This window comes from Moschus berezovskii, chromosome 2 (genome assembly GCF_049115385.1).
Source record: "Moschus berezovskii isolate FMDL1 chromosome 2, NW_MosBer_1.0, whole genome shotgun sequence".
Lineage (NCBI taxonomy): Eukaryota > Metazoa > Chordata > Mammalia > Artiodactyla > Moschidae > Moschus > Moschus berezovskii.
In genome coordinates, this window is record NC_142461.1 from 16,945,373 (window position 1) to 16,957,571 (window position 12,199).

Here is a 12,199-nt window from a genome sequence, read left to right on the forward strand (position 1 = left end):
ACACCAGGCAGCCAGCAGCTCCGATGTCCCGCTTTTTATGCACTGCTGGGCTGTTGCATGTGTCCCCTGTCTGGACTGTCCTTCCTTCCCCTTCGACCACAGGCAAGCGCCTACGCCTTCTTCAAGACGTAGGTGGACTGGCAGGCCCGGTGATGAAGCCTGCTCCCCACCCTGTGCTGGGGGGTCCTATTCCACGGGCCCCCTCACAGGTGGGCTCCCTGCCCTTCCTCCTGCTGTGCTAACGCTGGCGCCCCACCCCTTTCCCAGCCCTCTGCAAGCTCAGCCTGGGCCTCTGAGGTCTGAAACGGGGTCAGACACAAGGGTCCCCCTGGGGCGGAGGCTGAGGGCGTTCCCATGCTGGAAACTTGCTGCTTCCACCGAGTCCCTGTGGCTCAGTTGGAGACAGAACGAACCTAGAGGCAGGGGTGCGCACCCAGAGACCCACTCCCAGTCCCTGCCTCTCAGGATCAAGTCTGAACACCCCCCTGCAACCCAGGAGGCCCTGAGATCCCCTTCTCACACCCCAGCTCCCCCCACCCCATCCTCCCACTGTTGAGGAGCAGCCATGTGCTTCAGCACGCACCTGCTCAGCATCCTTCAGGTGATTTCTGAGCACAAATGCTGTTGCTGGGCCCCCACCTGTGCGCTGGGACCAGTGGCCCTTCTACCTCTGTCTCCTGGATGTCTCTCCATGGCTCTTGCCCTGGCTGGACTGAGCTCTGGGAAGGCAGAGACCCTAGAGCCCCACCCTGCTGCCTGCAGCCCCCAGCCTCAGAGGGTGAGTGAAAGACAAAGAGAGCTGGTGACCTGTGCAGTCACCGGGTCCCACCTCAGAAGGGCCCTGTGCTTGGTGGTGACATCAGAAGATGTGCCTTATATTAGGACCCAGCCCTTGCTCTCACTCATTTGGGGGAGAGGCTTGGCGTGGACATTAATAAGCAAATGACTCTCTCAGGGCATCTGACCCATTGAGCACAGGCAGGGAGCTGCTGGCTTGCCCACTGCAGCCCCAGTGTCCCTCCTCCTGGGGATGACTGCCCTCCCACCCTGGAGGTAAGCAGTCTCGGCCAAGGTTCCCTGCACGGTACAGTCCCCCATCAATGGACCCCACCGAGCCACTGTTTCAATGCTTCTTATCAACCTAATCTAGGCTTGAGGCTGACTGTAGGAATGTCAGGAAGCCCACCAGCCCCAGCAGGCGCCCGCCCCACCCCGCTCACTTGTCACTCCAGCCTCAGGGGCAGCTCTTGCCTGGCCCTTACCAGAAAATGCTCTCTGAGCTGAAGGTCTCTCTTGCACCCCACCCCCCACCCAGGGGTCCATGTGGCCTCTGCTTTCCTCCTGGAGATCAAGAGGCCCTTCAGAAGGTCCTTGTGTACCCACCAGCCAACAACAAGGAAAAAGCTGCGTCTTCAAAAAACCTCCAGCCACCTTGGCCCCAGACAGGCCCTCCAATGGAAATGGCGACAGGAACTTTCACACCGGGGAGGGGGAAAAAAAAACAGTCCCCTTTTATTAAGAAAATAAGAGTTAATCCCTCACTTTTCCCAGGGGACTCGACCCTGATGCAAGGTGACATCTTCTGCAGCCACCCCCCAGGACCCCCTAAACCCCAGTGGGGTGGGCACCAAGTCCACTCCATCCCTTCAAGGGGCCAATGCTGGTCTGCTCAGGGCCTAGAGAAGTAGGCGTGCAGGTGGGCATGGCTCTGGAGGCTGGGGCGGGGGGGGGGGGCGCTGTGATGGGTGTGTGGGGGGGTGTCTGGGGTGGGGGTGGGGCTGAGGGGGCAAGAGTGGCGGAGGCAGGCGTTGTCTTGCTGAAATAAGGTAAGGGAAGAACACCACCTCCCCGCCACCCTCTGAGGCCTGGTGCCTTCTCCCTTCGAATTCTTCATAAATAAAACTTCACAGTAATGGAGGCATATCCTTCCAGGGTCAGACCAGCTGGTTTCCGACTGGGGGAGCCAGGCCTGGTGGAGCAGCACGGGACTGCCGGGGCCGGAGCACGGCTCTCTGGCCCTGCGTCTGGGGGCAGTGGAGTCAGGGGGTGAGGGCGTGCGGTGAGGTGGGGCTGCAGCCCTTTCAGAGGTTCTGAGGATCACTGAGGTAGTCAGAGCAGCTGCTCCGGCTTCCGGACAGATGGGAGCCGGACGGAGCAGCGCCTGGACGCAGCCAGGAGTGAAGCCACCTGGGAGCAGAGACTGTGCAGTCAAACTCCAGGAAGGTCAGGGACCGGGGGGCAGAGGGGGTGCTGAGAGCCTTCTGAGGCTCGGTCTCCAGGAGCCCCTGGAGGCGTTGATGGCAGGCGGGGGGGAGTCCTGTGAGCCTGCACAGGGTTGAGTTTCTCCTGAAAGGGCTGCCCAAGCAGCCCGCAGGGAGACTGAAGCATTTCACAGAAGCCGGAGGATCTTCTCTGTGAAGACAAGAGGGCAGCCCTGGACCCGTCGAGGGCAGGTTGAACCGGGGTACCTGAGCACAGGTTTCCTTCAGAGGCCATCAGGGCCTCCTGCTCGGTCAGAGGGAGCCAGACCACAGACCCAGGCTAGGAGGGCTGCCAGAGAACCAGTCTCCAGTCTGGGCCGTTTGGAACGTGGCCGGACCTCAGTCCCGGTCACCTGCACCCCACCACACCCAGGGACACGTAAGGCCCACCCCTCCACCTCCCTGCAGGGGACCAGAGGCGGTGCCCTGGCCTTCCAGCTGCAGCCTCATGACTCGCAGGGACTCCGGCACACATGTTCCTCATCAATCCTGACAGCCTGGGCTGGGTCAGAGCACCTGGAGCTTGCGGGAGCAGGTGAGGTTGCCATGCACCAGCTCCCACATGGCCAGCAGCTCGGCGGGCAGCAGCTTGTGCACGACAAGCATGGAGCGGAAGAAGCAGGGCTCCTTGTTCATGCGGCTGTTGCGATTCCTGGAGATGCCGAAAGTCTTGAAGCCCTCGTGGGCCATGGGCCGCACGCCCAGCACCTCCAGGCACATGCCCAGGAAGACGTCGTCGATGGGGTAAAGCTCCAGGGTATCGCAGCTGTGGTGCAGGCGCTGGGCCAGTCCCCCGGCCATAAGGAAGCCTCCTCCGCCTGCGTAGGGCGGGTAACTGTTCTGGTTGTACAAGATCCCGGGGATGTAGTACTTGCTTTCCTTCCGGCGGATGGGCCGGGCGTGATGCAGAACGTCACCCACAAACAGGTCCTCCTGGGGCCGCCGGTCAGCCAGAAATTCCAGCAGGTTGGTGGGGTTGACGAAGACATCGTCATCGCCCTTGAAGACAAAGCGAACGTCAGGGCAGTAGATGTCGAGCCACTTGAGGAAGTGGATCTCCTTGAGGGTCAGGTTAAAGAAGCTGTCGAGGAAGTCCCATTGCAGGATGTCCCCATAGATGCGGTCCTCGTAGGCTAGCAGCTGCTGGTAGTGGGACTGCTCCTCCGGCTTGGAGGCCTTGCCCAGCAGGAAGAGAGTGCGCACCGCACCGCGGCCCCTGCCCGCCGACTCCTGCTCGCGGCCCCAGGTCTGGCGGATGGCCTCGCGGCGGTCGTGCTGCGTGATGATGGACTTGACGACCACCAGCAGGTACACATCACCGCTGCACTTCTCTGGATGGTTGAGCAGCATAGGAAAGTAGCGGCAGTGGCGATAGAACAGAAACTGCTGGAAGTGTGGCTCCAGGCCCTGGAACCAGGGTTGGTGGGTCAAGTTTACATTGGCCGAGCAGTTAGTGGTGTTCACATCCCAGGCCTGGGGCCTCCGTGAAACCAGGGGAGTGGGGGTGACCACCTCCTTCGCGCTCTTCCAGAAGCTGTCAGGGTTCACCAGGAGTCCGCTGGGTTTCTGGGCCTTCTGTTGCCTGAGGGAGGCTGGCGGGGGCCCCTGCAGAAACTGGCTGGGGGTCAGACTGCGCTGGAATACCGTCACGGCCACGAGCAAGGCCAGGGACAGGCACACACTCTTGTAGACGGTTCTCTTCCTGGGGGTAGGGGTGAGGTGGGGAGCGGATGGTTCAGAAGAGAGAAGAAAGGATGAGTCAGTCCCCTTGTACAAAGCTGCAGTCCCAGATGGGCAGATGGCTCCTGTACACAGACTCAAGTCCCTGGGCCCCTGAGTGGTCAGAGGAGGGTCTTGCTTCTTCTTCCATCCTGACCTCCCTCCTCCAGGACCAGGGAGCCACACAACACAGAGCTTAAGTACAGGCGTTGTGGAGTCAGGCTCCTGGAGTTCAGATTTTGGTCCTGCTATCAATGGGGAAAGTTCCCCTCACCCCCCTCACCCAGTGGCTCAGTGGTAAAAAAAAATCCGCCTGCAATACAGGAGTCGCAGGAGATGCGGGTTCGATCCCTGGGTTGGTAAGATCCCCTGGAGGAGGGCATGGCAACCCACTCCAGTATTTTTACCTGGAGAATCTCATGCACCCTGGTGAGCTATAGTCCATAGGGTCACAAAGAGTCAGACATGACTGAAGTGACTTAGCACACACTTGCACTTACTGAATACAAGCTATATGGAGACGTTTTGTGAGTTCTCTTAACTTCTCCAAGCTGTGATTTTTTTTTCTCTTTCCCAAAATGAGGATAGCATGCAATTGGCGTGTCAGCTGCAGTGCTGGGCACAGAGTGGGTTTGGAGTTGGGGAAATGCTGTGATTCTACAAGGGGCCAACCTGCCCTGCACCCCATCTCCCTCAGGCACCCTGTTTGCTTTGTGCAAACCTGGTGAACCACTGGGGTAAGCTACTGGGAGGTGCAGAGAAGATACCTGTCCAGAAAGTACAGGGGAGACTGGGGAGAAAGCTCTCACTTAGAACCTGAAGAAGCCTGTCCCTCCCCTCCCAGCCCCCATCCTCTGACCCAACAAAAAAAGAACAGTTCTCACCATTGACAGAAGCCTGAAAATGGGGCGAACATCTCCCAGCAAGCCCACTGTCCCTGTAGCCCCAGTCTGAGCCCCACTAGGAAAGCTGAATTCTCCCAGTTCTGCTGCCTTAAGAGGGGCACAGTTGGACCCCCACTCTCCAGGGTCCCTCATGCCAAGTTAACCCCACTACACCCCTTTAGGAAGCAGAAATCAATTCTTTTCTAGGATCGCTCGCAGGGCCAGGGTCCTGAGTTCCTGGGCCCAGGGACCCTCTCTCCTCAGCTCACAGTCTAGGGAGACCCAGGACACCTGCCATGTTCTTTTCTGGGGAGATGCAGGAGCTGGGGACTCCAGGGAAAGGGCAGGCCAGAAAAGTGTGGCTTCACAGGGCCCGGCCAGAAGGGTGCCAAGAGGGGAAGATTCGGGGGGGATGGGGGAGACAGGCAGCAAAGTGGTGAGACAGGGACCAGGTGGTCCAGCCTGGGGTGGCCTCAGGACCAGCTGATGAAAGGTGCAGGCACCCAGGGCGAGTGATGCAGAGCCCAATGGAGAGGCATTTTCCCACGGGCTCCCAAGATTTCCTCTATATAGCGTTGGAGGGAGGCTGGGTCATCTCAGGTGCTGGGGTAGGGGTGTGACCCAGACCCCATCCTCCCAGGAGGACAGGGGAGTGCTCCGGCCTGGTTTGTTGGGTTGGACTGAGGGGGTCACCCCATGAGGCTATGCCCCTTCACTCCAGGCTGTTTCCACTCCATTTGTGTGTGGGGGAGAAAGCCCCCAGTACAAGAGAAGGGGAGCTGTGGGCAGGCCGGAGGCCCCAGCTCCCGGGAGAGGAAGGAGAGCCACTCTGGGGTTGAGGGTGGAGGACAGGGGTCGCCCAGGACTCAGGAGGTCCTCGGAATCCGGATCGGGACCCAGCCACCGGCGAGACCTTGCGGTCCCCAACTCCGCGGGTCCAGGAATGAGATCTGGGTGCCTTGGCGCCGGAGCGAAAGAGAGCAGAGGGGCGGCCGGGGAAGGCTGAGCGCACAAGTCCACCCCGGTCCCCGAGTCGCCGACCGGCCGGCCCAGGCGTCGCGCACGGCCGGGCATCTCCAGCCATCGCCGCGCCAGCCCAGCTGCGCCCGGGAAACGGAGGCCAGCCCGCGCCCCCCGCGCCGCGCGGCATCCCTCCCCGCGCCCGCAGCCCGGGTCCCCGGCCCGACGGCCCCACTCACCACAGAGACATGGCGGCCCGGGCCACGGCGGCGGCGGAGCGGGGCGCGCGGATCGCAGCTCTGGGCGCCGCGGGCTCGGGGACGGCGGGCGGGCGGGGACGAGGAGCGGGACAGGGACGGGGGCGGGCGGGGGCGGGCGGGGGCGGAGGTCCGGCCGCGCCCCCGCCGGGGCTCTCCACTTCCCCGCGGCCGGAGGAGGGGCCGGCAGGGTAGGCGGCGGCCCAGGTACGTTAACCCCTTCGGCGCCCCCCCGGCCCTCCATCCCCGCGACCGGGGGGCGCAGCGCGGCGGGGCGGGAAAGGACCCATTTTCCGGAGGTGGTACCCTAGCCCCGGCGGCGCGCGGAGCCGCCCACGGTCATTCGGCCGGAGCGTGAGTGGCCGAGTCGGGACATGGGAACTCACGGAGGTCACCCCCGCCACCGGGGACGGGGATTACCCCCCGGGGTCGCCGGCCCCTCTGGATGCTTGCGAACCGGGACCCCACCCACCTCCAATGTCCCCGGGCGCGCGGGGGCCCCGCCATTTCCCTCCGGCCCCGTCCGGCCTTTTTCTGGGTGGGAGAGGCCGAGACAGCCAGGGCTTCCTTTCCTCCTGTCTGTTTCCCTCTGCCCTCTCCCCTGGCCCCCTCCAGGCAGGGCCCTCCACCCACCCCCGCACCCCGCTGTCTAAGGTGGGGTCTGCAGAGGAGAGGGACTGGGGCGGAAAGAGCAGAACCCCAAGCAGAGGTCAGGAAGCGGCAGGGCTGCCCGAGTGGGGACCTTCCCGAGTGGGGACAGCGGCCCATGCCGCAGCTCTGAAGCCTTCTCTTTGCCCCGGACAATGGCCTTCTCCATCTCTGGAGCCCTTCCAACCTCAGAGAACCCCTCCTAACCGCCAAAAAGCCTGTCTGCTGGCCCAGCCTGCCTTTTCATCTGTCAACTAGTATTTCACTTCAAACCCCTTTTTGTCCCTAAGCCTTTATTAATCTGTTTGTGTATGCCAGCGACTCCTAGGGAGTGGGCTGCATCAAGACAGAGAACTCCAGGGGTGTTCTTGGCCCAACTGGGTCCCGGGTGGTGGGTTTTCCACCCAGGTGATTTCCAGAACCCCCTAATTGGTAAACCCCTCCCCCTCCCCACGGGTCCTGCTATTGCCCAAGGTCTGTTCTAGCCTTGTTCCATGTTGAAGTCCCATCCCTGAGCTTACAGTGCTGTGCTTAGTCGCTGAGTCCTGTCTGACTCTGCGAATCCACAGACTGTAGCCCTCCAGGCTCCTCTGTCCATGGGGATTCTCCAGGTAAGAATACTGGAGTGGGTTGCCATGCTCTCCTCGAGGGGATCTTCCCAACCCAGGGACTGAACCCAGGTCTCCCACACTGCAGGCGGATTCTTTACCATCTGAGCCATCAGGGAGGCCCCCAAACTTACAGTAGGGCCTCAAAAATGCCTGTAGTAGTGGCACAAGCATTTCACAGGCCAGTAAACAACAGCTAACATTCATCAAGCAGTGCAATATGCAAAGCACACTTGAGGCCCTTGCGTGAGTGACTCAGTCCTAGAGGCTATTAATATTAATATTATTCAGTTCAGTTCAGTTCATTTCAGTCGCTCAGTCGTGTCCGACTCTTTGCGACCCCATGAATCACAGCACGCCAGGCCTCCCTGTCCATCACCAACTCCCGGAGTTCACACAAACTCACGTCCATCGAGTCGGTGATGCCATCCAGCCATCTCATTCTCTGTCGTCCCCGTCTCCTCCCACCCCTAATCCCTCCCAACATCAGACTCTTTTCCAGTGAGTCAACTCGTCACATGAGGTGGCCAAAGTATTGCAGTTTCAGCTTCAGCATCAGTCCTTCCAATGATTATTATTACCATTCCACAAAGGAGGAAATGAAGGTGCCTGACTCCTGCCAGTAAGCAAACCCAGGAGGCCTGCCTGGTTTCAGAGGCAGGCTCTTTTGCCTTTCACCCAGGGAGAGCAGTGACAGGGAGTTCCTTCCTGCTAGGAGGCCCCCAGGGAGGCCAGGAGGCCTCCAGGTACAGTCAGAGACTGGAGATAGGAAGCCTGAGCCCCTGAGGCTTGGGTGAGCAGGTCTTTTCTTAAAGCTCCAGAGCCTTAAGGAAAGGAGGGGGAGGAGAAACTCAACAGTCACTAGAATTTTTTCCGGATGTTGCAAGCTTCAGTGAGGGAATGTGAAGGGCCTTTCAGGCCGAATTCCAGAGGTGGACCCTGGGACCAGCGCCCTTCATAGCAGCCCCTCCCAAGTACCAGAGCAGGAAGAAGGTCTGACCTGCAGCCCAGCCCCCTGGGCTTCGCTGCCTGTTTTTGGGGAACCCCCACAGTCCCCCTGGCCACCCATCCCACAGGGCACCAGGTAGCTCACTGCCTGGGCTTCTGCTTTGCCCTGCAGGTGTGGCCTTGAGGGGGCTTGTGCTAGCCTGGCCGAGGACAGTCCACCCTGCCTCAGCGCTTACGTCTCACACAGAAGCTGTGGGGCCTTTTTAGGAGCCTAGTTGGGAGTGGACACAGAAATCCCTGGGAAGGGGTTTTGAACCTGGGTTTGGGGACTTCCCTGTAGCTCAGACGGTGAAGAATATGCCTGCAGTGCAGGTGACCTGAGTTCGATCCCCTTCTAGAGAAGGGAATGGCAGCCCACTCCCGGTATTCTTGCCTGGGAAACCCCACGGACAGAGGAGCCTGGCGGGTTACAGTCCGTGGGGTTGTGAAGAGTTGGACATGACTGCTGGACCAGAGAGTGTGGGGTATGCAGGTTTGCACTTCCTGACTGTCACTAGGAGCAGGTGGCTTATCCCCTTGAGACCTCAGTTTCCTGCCAGCATGGAATTACGGAGATGACGCATGAGAAGCTTGATCAGTGTCTCCTTCGTGGTGGCATTGTGACAGACCGGTTGCTGTGAGGATTATTGTTGTTAATATTTACCCAATCCATAAGACCTCAGAACCCAGGAAGGCTCAACGAGGTGGGAATGGGAGGCCCGCCAGCAAAGCCAGCGGAGTGTTTGCCAGTGGAATCTGGTCCATTGAGAGAAACAGTTTGTCATCGCGGATTCATTTGATCTGTGCCTCGGGTCGAACTCTGACTGGGAAATGGATGACAATTAAATACTCAGTGCCTGACTGTGGGGTGGGGGCAGGGGCTGTGGGCACCTGGCCAGGCCCTGGTTGAGCTTTCACTGTCAGTCGGACAGGCTTCCCTGAGGCTGCCTGGGCCTGTCCCTGTCAGGAGAACTGGAGTTCACCACGCCTGGCCCACTCTAACGGTCCTTCAGGCAGAGTCCCGGCAGGTTCCTGCCAATGGTCTCAAGCCGTGGCTGGGGTGGTTGAGCAAGGCCCCCGAGGAATCAGAGGACAGCTTGCAGAGGGGATCAGTCATCTGCCCCTCTGCCCTGGCTGAGGGCACAGGGCAGCGGCAGAAACAGATCCGGGAGGTGGAGGGGGTCTGTGGGTCACCCCGGAGGGAGGCTGGGGGATGGGAGCGTTTGTTTGGGTTGGGGCTGGAGTCCCAAGCGTGGTGAAGTGGGTCAGGTCCTGTCCCATGGCTGTTCTTTGCTCCTCTTGGGTTGCTGTTCTGCCCTGAACGAGGGGCTCAGTGAGCCCTATCTGGGGGAATACCAGGAGCCCCCTTCTCTGTCCCCCTCTTTCTCCATGCACTTTGGACCACACCCCACTTTCCCTCCCCCCTCTTCCCTTGCTCCTCTCCCAGTTCCCTTTCCCCACGCTGCTCCCCACTTTCTTTCATATCAGCCCCCACCAACCCTCCAGCCCCTGCTGGTTTCCCCTGAGGACAGACACCCAGGGCCAGGGCTGGTTGAGCCCTCAGATGTGGGGGATGGTGGGGGGGTCTCTGCCAGACCAGAGGGTGCCCTGGGTCAGCCCCTGGGCAGACAAGGTGTGAGGAGCTCTGGGCACCTGGGAGAGAGGGGATGAAACCCAGAGCTGGGCAGGGGCTGCAGGCTGGAGAGCAGCCGTGACCACAGTCACAGCGTGGTGTGGGTGAGTGTGTGAATTCTCACACTCCCCAGCAGGAGTCCACACCCTGGTGGCCACCTCGGCCCGTGCTGCAAGGGTGGCCATCACACTTGCACCACAGGGTCTGTTAATTCACACTGGAGTCTTAGAAACCATCGCTCTCTGGTGAACATGTGTGCCTGGCAAGAAACTGGACAGGCCCCTCTGTTTGAGTCTGAACGAGCCCCATAAGCCAGCGGCACAATGCCTAGGCCCAGAACTTTCTCTCATTGGTCTTGGGTCCTTCCATCCACAGCAATCTGACTGGAGGTATGAGCTTGAGAAGAGGAGGAGAAGTGGCCACAGCCCCTGCCTGGGATCTGAGAAAGCCAGTGAGGGACAGTGGAGTGTGAGGCATCAGGCGAGGGTGGACCTGTACACCCTCAGACCCCCAACTAAGGCAAGGATTGTCCAGGGACCCTTTGGCTGCAAGTGACAGAACCCCACCTCAGAGTAGCTCAAGCTTGCTAGACAGGTCAGCGATCGTATCTGAGGGGTTGGGGTGCTGCAGTCGTCCAGGCCGGGGTCATGTATCACCTGCTGTGGTGGTGGGAATGACTGTGAGGTGTAGATCCCTTAAAGGAAGCTGCTAGTCTCACACAAGCAGGGGAAGAGCTGCCCAGGCCGGTCTTCCTGCTCACACCCCCTTGGACTGTCAGCCGCCCTCTGAAACAAGCTCCGAAGCTGGAGATCCCCAGAAGGAAGAAGAAGGGTGCTGGCTGTGTGGCAAACGTCTGAGCATGTTTTCCTGACAAGTCCTTCTCTCCAGGGGAAGGAGCTCTAGGTTGGTCAGTAGGGACTGGGTATAGCTCCCTCGGGGGGCTGGCCGCTCTCTGACTCCTTTGCTGTGCCTGGACCCCTCTTGGGTGGTGATACCATGCAGGGCCCTGTGGAGCTCCTGGGTATAAGGCCTTTCTCTGTCCCCCATCAACAGCCTTCATTCAGCCTCCATGACCTTCCCTGAGTTCCAATCTGCAGGTTGAAGCAGTTGTTAATCAGGGAAGGCAAGGGATGTGAGACCAGGGAGAAACAAGCAGTGGAGCAGTTTGGGGCAAGGTCCTGTTTCTCCAGGACCTTGTGTGTAGATACACACAACAGCATCTTTGAGCTACTTTGCAGATACTGAAACCCCCTCCATGTGGACGAAGTTAATGATTAATGATGGTATGCTGCCCACAAGCCTGTAGACCCCAGGCCAGTTGGACCTGAAGGTTGATGATGTTGACCGCTACTTAACTCCTCACCAACCCATGAACTGATCAATTTGAACAATTATTATAAAACTCTATCTTCCTCAAGTTGGGGCACATGGTTTTCAGGGCATTAGCCTACTGTGGGCCCTTTTGCCTGGCAAAGCAATAAAGCTACTCTTTTCTACTTCACCCAAAACTCTGTCTCCAAAATATAATCCGGCACCAGTGTACAGAGAAGCTGAGCTTTTGGCATCACTGGTCTGGGGGCAGCTGAAGCCACCCAGGCTTTTATGGGTTGGGAGCCAGTCATGTGTGGGTGGAGCTGGGCAGACAGAGAGAGAGAGAAGCCAGAATTCAAACAGGCCCAGGGGTGGGGACAGGGCTCCCTCTGAAGGCTGGGCAAGAATGGAAGGTGCACTCCCAGGTGCTGCCGTGGACACAGACCAGCTGGGCTGCACCCCAGGCTCCTGAGGGCTGGGTGTGGTAGGCACTCATAGCAGACACACACAGAGCCACGCAGGCTGCCAAGCAACAGACCGAGACACACACACACCAGGGACAGGCACACACACACGGACACACTCAGAGACACACAGCGCTCGTACACAGATGCATTCACATGGAAGCATGCATGTTCAGAGAAAGACACACACGTGACAATCATAGTCACACACACACACACGAGATACATTCACACATCGTAAGAACACACACAGGCGCACATGTATGCATGCACCTACAGGGACACACATTTGCAGAGATGCACATACACACCTAGACTTACCCACAGACACACACCCAGATACTTATTACTCACACACATGTCCAGGTGGCAGGGGCTTCCCCTAACCAGCTCATTTGCCAACAGTGAAACCCTGCCTGGCAGGCACTTGAGAGTGGGCTCAGCTCTAGGCAGGTAGCTGCTGCATC

The 12,199-nt window shown here is 59.5% G+C and overlaps 1 protein-coding gene across 1 annotated transcript; it reads right to left on the reverse strand.

Moving 5' to 3' along the window:
- Positions 1 to 531: 531 nt before the first annotated feature.
- On the reverse strand, positions 532 to 6,183 carry B3GNT7 (UDP-GlcNAc:betaGal beta-1,3-N-acetylglucosaminyltransferase 7). The gene is made up of 2 exons (XM_055397739.2): positions 6,064 to 6,183; positions 532 to 3,963 (listed from the first exon to the last, which is right to left on the reverse strand). Exons 1-2 carry the CDS (start codon positions 6,072 to 6,074, stop codon positions 2,769 to 2,771), a joined length of 1,206 nt encoding a protein of 401 aa, XP_055253714.2. The 5' UTR covers positions 6,075 to 6,183; the 3' UTR covers positions 532 to 2,768.
- Between the last annotated feature and the right edge of the window lie 6,016 nt (positions 6,184 to 12,199).